This window comes from Leptonotus elevatus, chromosome 20 (genome assembly GCF_054856555.1).
Source record: "Leptonotus elevatus isolate MCC_2025b chromosome 20, RoL_Lele_1.0, whole genome shotgun sequence".
NCBI lineage: Eukaryota > Metazoa > Chordata > Actinopteri > Syngnathiformes > Syngnathidae > Leptonotus > Leptonotus elevatus.
Window position 1 is genome coordinate 4,110,891 of NC_141258.1, and position 18,119 is coordinate 4,129,009.

The following is an 18,119-nucleotide window of genomic DNA, read 5'->3' on the forward strand; positions in this document are numbered from 1 at the left end:
TCGAATTATTTAACCCCAAAAAGTTGGTAAATATTAAATTAATAACCCACAAAGGAATCCAAATTTGGGGTAGTTTTGTGGGTTATTCATTTGACTATCTAACTTTTTAGGTTAATTGAATAAGTTGAGTTGGTCCCTTTTTGACCCAATTAAAATGTTTTTAGTAATTTTACATTCTAAAAACAGTTGGGTCAAAAATAACACAAATTGGGTCAAAAAGGGACCAACTCAATTTATACCACTATTACTACTAAACACGCTAAAAACAATTGGGTCAAAAATAACCCAACGATGGGTAAAAAAATGGACCGGTCCTCTACTTGGGTCAATTTGACCCAACTTTGAGTCAAGAAATGGGTGTTTTAGTGTAAAACAACTCATAAATATTGGTCAAATCCTTTACTTCATTTTGTATAAAACAACCCAGAAAATTGAAAATTGGGTCAAATTGACCCATAAAGTGGATCGGTCCATTTTTGATCCATAATTGGCCTACTTTTGACCCAACTGTTTTTAGAGCAAACACAGCATTTCCACAACCGTCCAGCATAACAACACCTGTGTCTGACCTTTGATGCGAATGAGCATGAGCTTGTGGAAGGGCAGCGCGCTGTTGTTGGTCACCACGTCGGTGGACTTGACGCTGCGCAGGTTGACCTTGCGGAAGTTCTCCTTGCTGGCCAGGCCCGCCAAGGCCACGTCGGCCAGGTTGGAGTGTTTGGCCACTAGGTGGACACAAAGCAGCGAGACACAAGATCAACCATTTCTTAAATCCTAAATGGGATGTTGTGCATCAGCATGTTGCCATTCATTGAACTTAATGGTAGCGTTTGTAAAAAAAATAAATAAATAAATAATCAAACCCAATAACGTATGAATATGTTTTTTAATACTTTGTCGTGCACTCCCAAAAACGTATTTATACGTTTTTAATGCTAGAGTATACAGAAAGAAGGCCTTGATGCAGCTTTTGTCCTGAAGAGGTCGCTTAAAGCAATGGTAGGTATTACAAGAAAACATCAGCAGGTAGCAGCAGAGTATAAGAGATCAACCACAGCCATGTTGCAAAAAAGCTCTCTTCCCCAGTGTTTTAAACAGATTTGTGAATAATGATGAAACTTAGCTATATTCTAATGCTAATTGCTGCAAAACGCAAACAGATACAAATATACTTTTTTTTTCCTGATGAAAGAAGAGACTCTAATCCTTCTTTTGGTAGGTTCCATGTTTTTATAGCAATAGAACACAATATTCTGTGGGCTTTGCAAAATCAGTCAAAATCAGGTAAAACAGCCGGGAGCAAAGGGGGTTGCTTCAGTGAAAATGGCAGGGAGTGAATGAGTTCATTTGTGATCATCTCTAATTTATATATAAAGTACTTTTGCGACGTTTTTCTAATGTAAAAACGAGTGTTGCCTTGAAATACTGATGTAAGGCAAGTGGTCTGTGCCTTACTGCGCTCCACTTGGATCCTCTTGGTCTCCACTTTAGCGATGTTGAGCCTCTGTTCCGTGTACACCTGCCGGATGTCATTGCGTGCAGCAAGCGCCCTCAAAGGGTTCCTAGAACCCTGGTTCCTCCGGTTCGGCCGCACCGCACGCTTATGCTTGGCCACAGCTGACGTGAGCCTGAGTAAACAAATTGATCTTCGTCAATATCGCCTTCCCGTGAATGGCTTCATTTCCATTCGCTTTTTTGAATTGGACCGACGTGGGCGTGTTGGCCTGGATCTCGCTCAGGTCTTCCTGGGTCACGACGACTTCCTGGAAGGCCGAGGGCGAGATGGACCTGTAGAAGCTGCCGAAGGTCTCGTCATCGTCCAGGGTCATCACTTCTTTCTCCGCCTCTGCCGTCACTTCGATGGTGGATGTCTTGCTCTTGCTCACGCCTGAGGGTGGAAAAGAACACAAGGCAGTAATTTAGTTTCATAAATAGAGAGGAAAAAAAAAACATAAGGACGCATAAGAAGATTGTACCTTTGCTGTGAAGTTTGTCCAGGAAGGACTCAAGTTTGTCGAGCCTTTTGTCTCCTTCCACCTTGACATCAGTTCGACTGGAGATTTCTATGCACCAGAGCAACCAAAATATTCTCAAGATAGGAATGGGATAAAAACGTGGGAGTGTTCGCTACCTTCGAGCGGCTTGACAGGCGTGGACTTCTTATTGGGGGTCAGGCGAGACTCCCCCTTCCCCACATCTGACACGAGACCTGGTGAAACATGATGGACGAGAATAATTATGTAACATTGCTTTGGTGCCATCGAGAGGTCAAGGGACCAAGTTGAAGTAAGGGGAGGAGCTTCATTTTGTCAGGACATAGCCTTGTCTAATAGGAAAAAAAAAAGTAGTAGTGCTATTTCAAGCCACAATCTTTGCAGCCTCACCTTTCTTTGCCATACGCCCGGCGACTGTGAACTGAACCGAATCGTTGGCGGCTCCTTTGCCTTTGCTCTTCCACTGCTCCTCCTTGTCCTTGAGGATCTTCATCCTATCCGCCAGAGATACCTTCGGCGACGCATCCGTGCTGGACTTCTGCTCAAATTATTTTTTTTGGGAAAGAAAAAAAAAAACAAAAAAACATGTAGACCTAGTTTGGGTTGAGCATCGAGAATAGTAGAACAAATATTTCTTCACGGACACGCGGCAATTGATGGAGTTGAGGTCGTGGTTTACAACCCGGTAGTCAAACATGACCACTTAGCTCATGCTAGGCTAGCAGGCTAAATTAAGTGAAACACGACAACTCCCAAATTATGGGAGACTTGCCTGTGGATAACGAGGCTACCCGTGTGAACCCTTCGCCTCCCGCGCGACTTGGTAATTATTCGCGTAGACTGAAATCGTATCCTCGTCAGTTTCTTAATGTGGCGAGTCGCGTCTTCCAAAAACAACGTTTAAACTGCTCTCTTGGAAAAAAAAAAAAAAAACACATGAGAAATGTTGCGCAACGCTGCGATCCCTGTGGGCCGTTCATCACCCGATACTTCAGCTGATTAATTTCTGCTGCCATTTTTGCACCTCTATTAAATTTTTTTTTCCAATGGCCATTTATAATCTTTACGGCCAATTGACCCCAGGAGCCGTGTTATGCTAACCAATGATACAGTTTCTTCACCTCTCAAGCGTTTTATCACCCTAAAATGTCTTTTTCCGACACAGCACATCTTTATCATTTGCTAGCAAGGAGCAATTGCAACGACCGGAGGTGACCTTTTTTTTGCCGTAAAAAAGATCCCACACAGTTGCAAAAAGTTCACAAATGCCAAATGTGAACATCTTAGTTGCTATATTTGGAAATGAACAGTTCATACATTACAGTATGCATGCGCGCTTGCGAATGTAAGTAACTGACAGTAATGAAAGACGTTTGCTGGCGTCCAACTTGTAAACCGTCTTTAGCGTGAAGGCCAGACGAGCCAAGTTAAACATCTACAGATGTCTACGGTTCTTAAAAAAAAAAAAAAAAAAAGGAGGGGGGGGGGGGGTGTTTGCTCCAGCGGTGAACGGCAGCCAAACTGATGTCAATGTGGCATCAGATTAGGGCACATTCTCCCCTCAAAAATTAGCCAATCTTGTCAATCTGTCATGAAATGGATACAATACAAGCACGTCTATGTTACTTACTAAAAGATGTCGTCAGCCTGAAATCCATCACATGCATTTGTAGCGCACTCAAACAAAACCATGGTTACACTTGGGAAAATTATGTGTTTTTAAAAAAAAAATCGCCAAATGTAACCCGCAATCACTTGATTGAATTGTTTGGGTGGACAAAATGTAGAGCGGCGTGTACCTGCTGAACACAGGCTCCCTCTAGTGGTACGCGGTAGAATCGACAGTTTAGTTGTAGCTCACTTTTTAGTACATCACATTTTTTAAAAAGTGCGAAAGTGAGGACATTCCAATGTGGAGTAAACATTTTTGAGTTGCAAATGTACGTTCGAAGGTACTCACAACTACTTTCAAACATACTTGCCAGTCAAAAATGTTTACTCCAAACTGGCAGTTCCAAATTTCCATATACATTTTTTTTTTTTTTACTGACTGTCACAATAAAAACACGGATGTGATTGCTAAAAAAATTTTTTTTCTTTTTGGCTGTCAATTCGTACGCAAATAAGTACGGCAGATTAGCAATTTCCGCCTGATGCAGATGATGGCAGATAAATCCCTGAATAGGGGAGGCTCTTTGCAGCTGCAAGGTCAAACGTTCAATCTTGTCAGCAGTCAGCAACTCACCTAATATATTTACTGTTTCCATGAGTAAGCCATCTGATCCCTCCCTCACTAATTTCGGACAACTTGGCATTAATGGAGCTCGGGTTTGCTCCATTGTTCCACGCAGGCCGCTAGATAAACCCCCGCCATGAGCAACACGGTGAAAAATGTCCCAATGTGCTGTGAATTCATGCAAAAAAAAAAAACGCTGCTTCGACTCAAACACCAATTGCCAGCAAAAAAGGTAAAAGTGGAAACAGATTCTTTGGGCCGGCGCCAAACATGTTGCATTGCCATTCGAAAGCAATAGAATGACACACACACGCAAGTTGCCGCACACTTGACCGTCACATCAAAGTGAGTCGCTTTTTGTTTTTGTTTACCGAAACATTTCACATCCAATACCTCGACGGAAAGCCCTTAATGGTTCTCACACACTTGCAGAGTGGCAAAGCCTATATCTGGAGCCAATCAAAAGTGTGTGTGTGTGTGGGGGGGGGGGGGGGGGATGCTACATAAACCTAACAGGACCTCAGAGAGTCCAGGAGGAGGAGCCGAAAAGGCTTTGGTCTCTCCCACAGGAAACCGTCTTTCTCAGCCCTTCCCCTAATGGCACCCGCGCAGCCCGCCCCCCGTCAAGCTTTGCACGATTCATTTGTGGACGTTAATTGCATTTCATTAAACAGTCTTAAGTTGGCGCTTTGTGTTCAAATTGAAAGCTCGTTTGGGGGCACACACGCGACATGCGTTGTACACTCACCTCAAGGCACTGGGAAAGGTCGACAGGCGGGAGAGTCAAAGTCAGAGAAAGGGCTAGAGTGGTCTGGTGGTAGGGAACGCTACAAATGTGAGGGAGGAAAGGTGGCGAGAGGGAAAGTGGGAATGAACAGAGGGAAACATTAGAATGAAGCAAGTGCATGGCCGAGGACAAGAGGAAATTCAAGGGGAAATGGATGCGCATTCACAAAGAGTGTTTTCAAAAAACATTTAAACTGTCAACGTCAACATCGGAATTGTTTTGTATTTTTTTCTAAAACAGGGTTATGTTACAGTTATGCACTGTATGGCGGACACTCAATGCATCTTTATTTCATTTCAAATATTCAACAGTATCCAAGAAAGAAATACACGGGGGGAGATTTCCAGCAGAGCATTTGTCTTACGGGACTGTTATCTGCGAGTGGGGGTGAGGGTGCGAGCTGCACAGACGGTGTTTTGACAGGCCGGTCACTGAGTCATAGCTGCACTCCAAAACCATGAGATCGTCAAGGAATGGAACATTCGACATATGTTTTATATCCGCTCTTTAATTAATTTCTGCGCCTATTAAAAACAAATGCCAAATAATTGATCTCTTCATGTGGAGTCAAACTCACAAGTTATTTAATTAATGATTAACCTGCGGACATTATGTAAGATTTATAATGACAAATCCAGAGCGGCAATGAAAATTCCTTAGATTTTTTTTTAAAGCACGACAGTGGCGCAGAGAACTATTTTGCAGAGGTAACAGGAAACATCTGGAGCTGCTTGGGGATGGCCATGATGTGTACCAAGCATGTTACATTTCCCCGCTCGGCCATATATCAACCGAAGAGCAACAAAAGTCCGCCGCGGGTCGGAAAAATGACTCGCGGACGAGGCAGGGAAAAAAAAATGATGAGGTCTTCTTCAAAAGAGAAACAAACATGCATAGTTTCACTAATTTATGTTCTCTTTTCTGCACGAGGACAATGTAGGACCTACAAGGGAGAGACATTCACCCCAATTATGTACCTTTAACTCATTTGCTCCCCAAAACGTATAAATATGTTTTAAATATTACTAATGTCCCAAAAACGTATTTATACGTTTTTTGTTTGTTTTTAATGCTAGAGCATACAGCAGGCTTTGATGCAGCCCCTGAACTGACGAGAACAGTTGAAGCAATGGTAGTTATTACAAAAACGGCCAGCAGGTGGCATCAGAGTATAAGAGATCAACCACGGCCATGTTGCAAAAAGCTGTTTTCCCCACAGTTTTAAACAGATTTGTGAATAATGATGAAACCTAGCTATATTCTAATGCTAATTGTTGCAAAATCGAAACAGATAGAAATATAGTACATAATATGGGCCTTGCAAAATCAGTAAAAATTCAGTAAAACAGCCGAGAGCAAAGGGGGTTGCTTCAGTGAAAATGGCTGGGAGTGGTTCAAAGGGATGGTACACTTGAAAGAGATGATGCTAATGAAAGTGTTGAACGAGAGAAGCTTGCTGCTTGCTCTGTATCCGTTTTGTGTGGAGAGTACAAAGAGACGCAACTCGCCTTTGTCTCATTTACTGCATCTCCACAATTGGTGACCCCGACGTGATTTTGTCAGAACGCGACGGTGACAACAACGGACCTGCCGTGCCTTCACAGAGTGGTGGTAGCGAGGTAGCTATTTTTCAGTTAATTTTTTTCCAGTTTTTTTTTTTTGAAAGACTGTAACAGATTAAAAGCTCTTCCATTCATTTCAAAGGGGAAAGTTAATTTGATGAAACAATTTGTGAATGTGAATGTTTGTGTACAAACAAAGGGTATAGTGCAGTCTTTTTCGCAAACTACAGCACAAAGCTATATTTGGACTAACCAATGCATAGTGATTATGTAGTGCTATGTTCCCCCCCCCCCATATTTCACCGCTAAGCACTTGTTTGCATGGTTTGTTTTGTATGCATGTAAAAACGAGCATGCACTTCCACCTCCGCATGTTAGCTCGCTGTTCAAGCGAGCTGCTTTGACACACACGTCTATATTAGGCACAAGCTTGTTTTCAGAGGGAATTCTTTGCCATTGAGGTGAGCGGGGCGGAGGGAAGCGGAGGGCAAAAAACAACAGGAGAAGCAAGCGTGACTTTGAAAGGCTGGCAGGTGTGTGTGGTCACGGTGTCGGCTTTTATTTGTACAACGAGAGGTTAGCTAAAGCCTGGATCCTTGGCATCGCTGCTCCCCCAAATGTGCAACAGCCCTCCCAAAAGCCCAATGAATCTCTCACCCTCCTGGAAGCAGCTCAAGAACAAAGCGGATTATGCGTGTGTCCGCGGCCAAGTGCTTACTTTTGCACACAAAAAAGGTTAGGGGAATCCACAAAAGGCTGACACGGCAAAGCCCTTAGACACGTAAAGTAGTTTCACCTCCACTTTTTTTAAAGCTATTTTACCTGATAACAAAACACAAGCTTACAGATCATGTAATATTTACTCAAGAATAACAACAAAAAATTCACCTTTTTCCTCCAGGCGCCCTCAGCATCGTGGAGCTGGTTGAAGCGATCGGCTAGCGAGGTCTGAATCACGGCCGCTGGTGTGGGCTTCTTTGTCCATTCTCTCGTCTCGCCGTCACCGCTGCTGAACTCCGCGAGTCTGAAAATGGAAGGCAAAATGCTTAGAAAGTAAATCACGTGTGTCAACTGATCTACATGTGGCATCCATTTGGGGCTCAAGTTTCCTCAATATTGTTCCTTGTTGTGCTGTAAAGCAGAGAAACTATTTGGGCCAAGGGGGGGGGGGGGGACATTTTCCAAGGACCCCCTCATAAAAACGCCAACTAAACATAACTGCCATAGGGACTAGGGATGTTCAATACCACTTTTTTTTCCAGACCAATACCGGCACGAGTAAACAAATGACATCATTTTAACTCATTTGCTCCCAAAAACGTATAAATACGTTCTATTTTAAATATTACCATGCTCCCAAAGACATAAGAAGTGATGTTATATATGTTTTTTAGCTTGAGCAAGTACCCCTATCCAGCCATGTCTCCCACAGCCAACACAGGTGGGGATCGTTATCGTAGCTTGCCGATTAGCTGGTCGTTTGAATCACCTGTGTTGGCTGAGGTCAACGTGGAAAACAAACTGGATAGGGGTACTCGAGGACCAGGATTGAGAACCACTCTGTTACAGCGTACAGAAGGCTTTGATGCAGCCTCTGAGCTGAAGAGAATGCTTGAAGCAATGGTAGTTATTACAAAAACGGCCAGCTGGTGGCAGCAGAGTATACGAGATCAACCAGGGCCATGTTGCAAAAGTCTCTTTTCCCCACAGTTTTAAACAGACTTGTGAATAATGATGAAACTTAGCTATAGTCTAATGCTAATTGCTGCAAAACGGAAACAGATAGAAATATACTTTTTTTTCCTGATGAAATAAAAGACTAATCTTTTTCGTTTGGTAGGTTCCATGTTTTTATAGCTATAGAACACAATATTCTATGGGCCTTGCAAAATCCCGTAAAAAAGCCGGGAGCGGAGGAGATTGATTGCAGTGAAAATGGCTGGCAGTGAATGAGTTAAGGAAAAATATCTCAATGTAGCATTTTCCTTAAAATTGAGTGAAATTTATGGCACTTCTATTCTTCTCATTTGTAATTTCTAGTTACCGTCAAAAGTACAGATACCTCCAAAATAATATTTGCGCGCATTTGATTTCTTCAATAGTAAATAAATGTATGACTCGATGTAGATAGTTGTTGGTCAAATGCAACCACTGGGGCAAACGTTTTCACAAAATAATTCCTACTTCTATTTAAAAGGCAAGTGCCACATTTTCTAACCTGTCGCTTCTTTCAACCATTTGACAACTTTGCTGTTAAGTATGCAAAATGTGCCTCCAAAAACTCAACGTAACTGCGGTTACATTGAATACGAGCAACGTTCGAACACCTCTGTTTGGTGGAGGATCCCTGGCTGCCGTCCAAGCTGTCCATCTCCTCGGCGTCCTCGGACACGTTGGACGTCACGTCCAGGCTCCCGTCCGACGAGGGGCTGCGCATCTCCTCCAGGCTCCCGCGGCTGCAGCTGCTGCCGCTGCTGCGCTCCCGCCGCCGCCGCCGCCTCTGGACGGCAAAGTCGTGTGCGTCCGTCACGTCGTCCAGAAACGAGTCGTCGTCGTCTCTGTCGTTCTCCTCCTCGTCATCCTCGACATCCTCCGCCCGACCGCGGTCCTCCGCGTCTTCGCTCTCGGGGCGACTGAGCGTGACGCTGCTCTGCCGGAGTGGCGCGCACTCGTGCGCCGAGCCCTCGCTTTGGTCGGACTCCACGCTGGTTGAGCGGCTCTTCTTCAGGATTCCCTTGATGCCTCTTGGCCCGGAGTCCTGGCGCTGCAGCGAGGGCCGCTGCAGACGACAAGATCGTTTTTTTTTTTTTTTACAAGCGAGACGGTAAACGAATAGTAAACAAAAGCGGCCACTATGACTCACTGCTGTTATCAAGGCTTTCTGGGTTAGTGGGTTAACACCAGCGAGGTGCCGGGATGGCGTGGAAGGGGGAGGCGGTTGTTTTGACATGAAAAGGCCGAATATGTGAGGGGAAATGCCTGCAGCCTGACAGTAACGTGGGAAGACAACAAAGTCTCACCATGAGACAGATTTTAAGTGTTTTTTTTGTTTTTGTTTTTTTCAGTCTCAATTCATTCAGAGTGCAAAATCACAACAGAAGTTGTCTCGAGGTTGTGAGGAATGTCGTATGCTGCGTTTTTGTTTGCTCTGTGGGTGTTGACGAAGAAGTTTGAAGGTTTGACAACCACCGCGACATAAATGCTAATTTCCGCTAGCCCGCCTGTGCCGTCTCACGTTATAATTTAGCTGTGAAATGACACAGCTGCATCTCAAATTATGTTGGACAACTTCATGTATTTTAGTAGTTTAATTAGAAAAGTGAAATATAAAAAAATAAAAAAATAATAAAAAAAAAGAAAAGAAAAGTGCAATTCCTTGTACAAATTCACCACATAAAATCGAATATGTTGAGAATTTTATTTTCATTTTGATGCTTCACAACAGCTAACAAAGGCATTAAATTCAAGAATTTTGAACATTACATAAGCGACAATCAAAATGATTTTTGGGTAAGATTTGGTCTTCTGAAAAGTATGTTTTTGTTTTGTTTGAATGAATTTGGATAATATGCGTTTCACTTTCCAAACTAAACTGCGTCAATATAGTGTGCAATGTTTACTTTTCTTTTGTGTGTGTCAGTTTTACAGTCAACAAACGGCTTGAAGCGAGCAGACTCCGCCTCTAATTTGGAGAACTGTGTGAGCGAGTCCTCTTCCTTTTTTCCAAAGTGATTCGATAGGATTGTTTCGCATTTCTTGGCAGCGCAGCAATTGAATGAATGAATGAACATGTACAAATTAATACTTTAAAAACTTTATTTTTCCATCCATCTGTTATCTGTGCTGCTAATAAACACTACAAGAACTCACTGTCATTGTTATCTGTCAGTCTATTTGCAAAATCCCCGCGTGTCTTTTCAGACACGTTAACCACAACCACATGCTGCGTCAAGTCGACAGAAGCAATGTTGCAGACACTCCATTAATTCCGCTTGTGCAGATTTAAAGCATTCAGATGCAAGTCGTAACAAATGCGCCTTAAAAACATGTTTTCAATATGCAATAGATCATATGAAATGAGCGCAGCTGGAACCGCAGCAGGCGTCCTACCGGAGAGTCCAAAGGTCACAAGTGAGTGCTGAATTCAGAGATGAAGGAAAAGGCCGACGCGGCGAGGACGGGTGTGAAAATGCAAAGCGGGTGGTCTTGTTTTGCGCAAAACACAGCAATGCGCACGCGCGTCGCGTTCCAAATGAAAACGCGAGAGCAATGTTTGCCATAAGATGGAGGATGCGATGATGCTCCATTTAAAGAATGCGCCTCCTCTAAACGACAATAAATGACACTTTATGCATCAATCAAGTCAGTGCCGAGTTCCGAGTGATGAAAGCCATGTGACACTTAACCGGCGTCGGCGTGCAAAACGAAACGAGCTCTCCCCGTGAGGTTCAAAGAAAATTCTGGAAAACCAACCCTTATTTCTTCTCGAGCCTCTGGTTGCTCCTTCGATGAAGCGTCTTCAACAGTGGCTTTCTCTTCCATTTCTTTGCTGTTGGCAGAAATAAACGCATAGAGGAGACGTGAGCTCAATTTTAATGGAAACATTGCAGCCTAAACATGATGACACATAGGAAAAGTCAGCAAAGTGGGGGTCGGGGGTTAGGGAGCTTAAGCCCCCCTTTTTTCTGCTATCACAGCATCTGTTATCTGTTATTAAGGTTTCCTCGAGGCTTGCAGAAATTCTCCATCTTACTTCCATAATGAATCACTCGATGCGCTACATGAACAGTAATGGGCGCTCGTCAATGACAGTGCGGGGCCGGCGTGACTGTAAACAATCCTAATGAGCTCACAGACATCCCGTTGGGAGTCTTTTGGAACTCCTCAAGTCATAAAAAGAGAAATTAATTGTGAAACCATGAGAACGTTGTAGGAAATATTATTTCAAATTTTGTTTGCAGGTTAGTGAGCGGGACAATACAATAAAATAATCATCATGGAAAAAGCCATAATGCCAACTCGAGCGGTCCTGATCTGATGACCTTAACTCATTCAAACCCAAAAACGTGTAAATACGCTTTTAATACTTTGTCCTTCACTCCCAAAAACGTTTTTATACGTAAAATAAATAAATAAATAAACAAATATATATATATTTTTAATGCAAGAGCATACAGAAGGCTTCGATGCAGCCTCTGACATGAAGCGGTGGCTTAAAGCAATGGTAGTTATTATAAAAAAAAAAAAAGGCCAGCAGGTGGCAGCAGAGTATACGAGATCAACCAGGGCCATGTTGCGACAAGCTCTTTTTGCCTGTGTTTTTAAATGGAATGTGAATATCGATGAAACTTAGCTGTATTCTAATGCTAATTGCTGCAAAACTGAAACAGATTTCTGGATGAAAGAAGAGACGCTAATATTTATTTTGGTAGGTTCCATGTCTTTATAACAATAGAAGACAATATTATGTAGGCCTTGCAAAATCTGTCAAAATCTAGTCTAAAAGCCAGGAGCAAAGGGGGTTGCTTCAGTGAAAATGGCTGGGAGTGAATGAGTTAAGAAAAAAGGGGGTACAGTGTGAGATATGGAAACATTTTGTTTACAAAGAGTCTTTACACCTGTACGATCGTTAAGAACATTTTATAAAAAAAATAATAATAAATCATGTATCGCTAATAAAGCTTTTTATAATAGCATCAATTAAGTCGTAGTTCAAACTGGACAAAAAGAAGAGAAGAATTATGCCTTTAACCTTCCAATAGACACACACAGCCACGAAATGCCACAGTACTAAAAGCTGTAGCTATGCCCGCCATTCTGATTCGGATCACCGTGGCGACGTTGGCGAGTGGGTAAAGATCAAATGAGTTTGTCATTGTGGCATTAGAAGAAGCTCTACAGGTCGGTCTGGTTACTTCCGCAAAAGATATCCTTCCCTTTGTCAACAATATGCAAAATCAGGAAGGCTGGTTTTCATGAATATTGGCGGAGGGGGGGGGGGGGGGGGGGGTGCCATTGAATGTACCGCTTCATGCGTTTCGCTAATCACATTTTCCAGCCTCATTGACTACGGCAATGGACTAAAAACAAAGGTTGATAAAAAAAAATTACGGTTTCTGGGCTGCTGGGCTTGGCAGAGGTCCAGGCGCTCTGGTTATTCGCTCTAGACGGAACGTTTGATGGCCTGGAATGACCTCCGTTATCTGTTTACCCAGCCTGGTTTGTGTGCCGTTCAGTGTCAAAGTGAGCTGCTTTCTTCGGCTTGTACAACATGGCCTTTGCGGCAAAGAAAAACAAACAAACAAACAAACAAGTAAGGAATACGACTTAATAGAATCCAAATTGTCCGCCAGCAGAAAAGGATTATGTGATTTGGGGGAGAAAAAAAAATCGTAAAAATCAAGTCAACAAAGCTAGCTGTCATAAAAGTAGACTGATTACTAATCACGTAACGACATCTGGTCTTTTGTCCGTATGCTGCTGTAGTTAAGACAATAATGCGCTGTGAAGCAGCAAAATGGCCAACCGTAAACGTCTACGCGGGTCAGAAAGTCCAAAAAAAATAAGATGGTGCTGGATGAGAATAGCAGTTAGCCTCGCTAGCATTTAGCTATTTTGACCACTGCTGAGATTAAGACTAAGATTGGCGGTCATTTGTTTTGATAGCTTTCTGTCAGTCTGTCAAAATATTGTATGTCTTTAAGACATACTAAGAAATACCGTGTTTTTATTTTTTTTCCCCATGTCAGCACTCTCGTATACTTGACAAATATGTCACCCGGCAAAAATGATATATTTTTTTTACAAAAATAATACAAGTTCACGCCCATATGAATTATTTCTCAATCTATGAAGTACGCCGTAAGAATTACGCAGCCGCTCTTCCACAAGCTAAACAGACTTCTTGTTATCTTACCGGCTAAAAGTTTCCTCTTCATTACCGTCGTCGACGAGCTGACGCTTCACTCTGCCGCCATGATCGCAGCTCCCATCCTGCGGATCCTTCAGGATAAAACAAAGGAGGAGAAACGCCCGCTGTCACTTCTGTTTCGTTGTGTGAATGAGAGCAAACCAGATGTGAAAATACGAGGACAAAAAAAAAAAATATATATTTATCTTGATAAAAGGACGTGAATGAGCTTGAGCCCAGGTTGTGGGTCGCCCCGTTGATCAGAGTTCAAAGCGCGGGGTATGAAAGTGATTTATGAGCAAGTCAAAAAGTACCTCCCTTTGTACATATCGTAAAACGAGAGATAAGGCCACGCGAGCGCAGTATTTTCCGAAATGAGGCAAATATAGTCCATTTTTATTTCCATTTACAGTTGAAGATTGCTCCCAAGGCACGCTTGGATGTCAAGTGTGAACGTCGGAGGTGATTTTTGTAAACAGTCGACTTGAGGTGTGGAACACAGCCAAGTCAAGGCTTTCCTTCAAATGAAATGACTCGGAAAGCTCAATTGGAAATAAACCAGCTTCACCAGTCCACATTTCATGACCTCCATTTATCCGGGAAAGGCCGACACGCATTTGTCACCTGCTGTCGGAGACGCTGACTCACCAGCTGTCAACGGAGACTTTGCAGTGGACAAGAAGAGAGTTGAAGCGTTTTTTTTTCTTCCCCTTTTGTTTCTGATGACTTCCAGGTGAGAGATTAGAATAGCAGAGATATAGAGTGTTGCGACAGCATTCAGTTTTCCCAGCAGTTTTTTATTTTTTTCACTGCCATCTGGGTTTACTTGGCCAAGTTTGGCATTGCTCCTGCTCGGTGAAGGGCAAGCTACAACAGCTATTTACATCCAACATCCTTTCTGAAACATAAGCAGCCTGGGAAAAACCCCAAATCTTCAAAACGTTATTATTATTATTATTTTTTTTTTTCATGAGCACACATTTGTGCATAGGTTTCGTCCCCGAATGTCCCAGCGCTCCCGCAAGTTAATTTCCCCATCTCAGCGTCCTGACCTCCACAGACTGACTGTGTTGTGTCATGACTTTGGCCAAGCGTGCAACCAGGTGCAGGACAGCCCGGGCTGATGCCATCTGGAATCGCGTGATTTGCTACAAATGGAGCAATCTCAGGTTGCGGTGGGAAAAAGACTGTCAGGAAATCGGCTTGGCAATTGCGAATAATTAATCACAAACTGTTGAAATTAAGTCATTGTCATTGTTTTCGCGCCATTGTTTTGAAGTTTGGTTTATTGTGAGCGGCCTTGTAAGTAAGTCTTTTGAGCGTTTAGGTTTTGATTAAGGGGATCTTGATGAATAAAATATGTTCTTGGAACATAGTGCCGAAAAAAGCCACAGTAAAGTGTACATACAAACTAATGATAAAGAATGGGACAGACATGATTTCGTCCAGCAAATATGAATGAGAAAGCCTTTTATCCTGGCGTGACTTTGATGATGAATAAAAGAACTTACATTTTAATTCAATAATTGGCGACTCAAAAAATATTAAATAAACCCGTGACCCATTTTGGGACTAAGCTTGATCTAAAACAATAAATACTAAAAAAATAAAATAAAAATTGAATAATTGATATCGAATCGATTTTCCTTTGAGCCTGATATTGATTCATAAAACCACGAATCGATTATTTTTCTATCTCCTTTTTCCCATAAATTCATAAGAAAATAGAATTTTAAAGGTTCATTTTTTTTGTATCTTACTGTTTTCTTAAAATGCATTGGCCACATGAACTTAAAAGTATTTTCTTAAATTAATAAAATACCTGCACTTTATGACCATTCAGCATCTTTATTTACAATTATTGATTGATTTAACCATTTGCGGAGTTTTTAATCATGTTCCATTATTAATCAATATCAATTGAATTGAAGCAGATCGAATCGAATCGGGAAAAATTGAAATCGAATGGATTGAGGAAATTTGAATCAGCCCTAATGAATAGAAATCAATTGAACTCAACGTGATTTAGAAAGCACAAAAAAAAAAAAAATGCAGCTGAAACAAAGTGCTATACATAAAACAGCTACAAATAATAAAAAATATCCTACCTTAAGAGACATCTTGGCAGTGTCACTCCGCTTGTCCCGAGTCTTCTGGTCAACTGAAAGAAACAACAGCAAGAGGGCATATCTTTTCTTAAAGTCACACGTCTTCAGGCAAGGTCGGCAGACAGCGGCCGGCGGACGATGGACATTTGGCACACTCGCAGTAAAAATGCACTTTGGAAGCCGCTCGGGCCAAACATGGTCAACCGAGTACGCGCTATTTGTAAATACGGAACGCTACTGCCAAAAAGCCGCCTCAATGGCTCATTAATAGGGATGCTTACAGGGTATTAAATGAGAGCCCCGCGGCTGAATGACGCAAGGAAGCGGTGCGCATGCAAACTGGGTTTTTTTTTTGGCTAGCAGATACAAATGTGAGTATATCGAGCGTCTGTGAGGCTTTTTGTCGCTATCTTAAGAGAGTCTGGATCTTCCGTGTCCTCGGCGGGCGAGACGCCAGTCTCAGTGACAGCTGAGCTCCGAGATGTCCGCTTCCGCTTGAGAGGAGTGGCTGACACCGCCCGTTGTCACAAGTAGGACAACTCTCTCGATAGCGGCGTCGAACATCCCCAGCGTAGATTTTCAGTGGATTTTTTTTTTAATTGATTTTTGCCAAATACAAACGTCTGTAAGTCATTTATTATTGCGGCGAATGTAAGATGACTTAGAAATGACAAACTGTTTTGGGTCATAGTTTGTGGGAATATTTCTGGTTTCAAATAATAAAACATTTTTTAGAGGGGGCATCAATTACTCGTGAATAGCAAGAGATTGCGGTTTTGGTTACAGTGCTCATGTAATTGTTCTAATGAAAAGCATTTATCGAAGAATAGTATTCTATTGTGTGCGGGAGCCTAAATGTTGTTCTCCCGCTGCAAATCGTTTTTTTTTTATTGCTGGAAACTGTGCCATTTCACTGGCGCAAACCCTTTCCAAAGAAAGCGCTTGACTAAATGAGCCAAAGTGAAAGGAATAACACACACGCACACACACAAAAAAAAAAGAAGTCCAATTCCACTTGACGCCGCGGTCCAGCAAATTTAAATGATGCTTTCAATCATTCCTGCCGTCCCAGGAGCGGATTGTGATTTAGTGGGGACGACTCGAACACAAAAGCATTGCAGAGTGCTGGTTCCACTTGGACTTCTCGCTTTTGCGTCTGATGTCATCTTTAATCTTTATTACGGCCAAGAAGACGACTTCCAGCGTTTCCTTCCTTCGCCATCAATCGACTTATTGCTGCCTGACCTACTTCCGCTTGCCACGGCGTTGTGGAGATCTGAAAAGTTGATCACGCTGCAGCTATTTGCTGAGCGCTTTGACTACATTCTGAAGAACACATTGTAGAAAAAAACAAAAACGCAAAGCTGTTATATGTCAATGTCTATGAAATTAACGAATTTTGTTCCCGTACGAAAAAGAAACAAATGCACTGAATGGCAGGTTACAGTTTAACTTATCCATTAGTGTCCAGTTGCACAAGCTCAAGCAATGACATCATCATGTTTTTTCGTTAAGCATCTGTCACGGTCACTCATTTGCTGGATTTACACATGTATGCATATCACAAACTGGCAGCAAGCACACACGCACGGGGGGAGGGGGGGGGGGCGAGGAGCCGAGCAGGGGCGGGCCTTTGTTTTGCAATTGCATTTTTGGAATATTATGAAACAATTGTTACCGAGAGTAGAATAGAATTTTTGTCAAGTGGAATGAGAGTTTAAAATATAAAGACGATGATGGAAAAATTGAGGCACGCGCTGTTGTGATTGATCAACGTGTGGTTAAAGGGACAGTGTGGCGCATTTAGTGCCATCTAGTGGTCAACTATTAGAATGCAACAAACCTAAGTTTCGAAGCGTGTTCATTTTATAGCACACCTGCCTCAGATAGACTTTGTAAGCCTTGCATCAATTACGACATTCGCCAAGCCCATCGGATATCCGTAGCAGAAAGATGGCGGCATACATATGTCAGCCTCCTCCTGCAAGGTGTGGCCCGGCCTATGTAAGATAATTAGTGATTACTAAACCTACGATTATATAAAAAAAAAAAAAAAAATGTATGTTGAAGTGACAGAATTATTATTTTTTTTGCATAATATTGAAATTAATAGTGGTTTTTTTCCCAAATGAATGAACATTGAAAAAAAATTAATCATTCTATACATTACATTGTCCCTTTAACTAACAGGGGGTTAAGATTTGCAAATTTTTATCCTCCTTTATTCACTGAAAGACTCCCGAGTTTAGGCCAAAGCAATGTCAAATATATATATAAAAAAAATGCTTTTGCGCCATCTTGGAGCCGGGGAACTATATTGAAATAAGGTGAGGAGCCAAATTTAGTTAGGTTAGTTAGGCGAGGGATGGACAAGTACTGATACCAGGTATTGGGTACTCGAGAAGGCTGCCGACACTGGCCACAGATACTCCGATTTATGATTGATGATTTGTGATGTCAGATTTACTCCTGATGATTTGCTGCCATTTTGCGCCATATGCAGTATAAGCAATTTCAAACCA

The 18,119-nt window shown here is 42.3% G+C and overlaps 1 protein-coding gene across 2 annotated transcripts in view; it reads right to left on the bottom strand.

The window, feature by feature from the left end:
* Positions 1-18,119, bottom strand: part of svild (supervillin d) — a 41,477-nt gene that overhangs the window by 9,055 nt on the left and 14,303 nt on the right. For both annotated transcript variants that reach the window (XM_086065196.1, XM_086065197.1), the window contains exons 4-14: positions 15,598-15,650; positions 13,496-13,581; positions 11,053-11,128; positions 8,907-9,358; positions 7,468-7,603; positions 2,385-2,532; positions 2,132-2,209; positions 1,977-2,063; positions 1,711-1,888; positions 1,456-1,628; positions 570-725 (exon numbers count right to left, since the gene is read on the bottom strand). In XM_086065196.1, the coding sequence (XP_085921322.1) occupies positions 570-725; positions 1,456-1,628; positions 1,711-1,888; positions 1,977-2,063; positions 2,132-2,209; positions 2,385-2,532; positions 7,468-7,603; positions 8,907-9,358; positions 11,053-11,128; positions 13,496-13,581; positions 15,598-15,650 (1,623 nt within the window). The remainder of the gene's footprint in view (positions 1-569; positions 726-1,455; positions 1,629-1,710; positions 1,889-1,976; positions 2,064-2,131; positions 2,210-2,384; positions 2,533-7,467; positions 7,604-8,906; positions 9,359-11,052; positions 11,129-13,495; positions 13,582-15,597; positions 15,651-18,119) is intronic.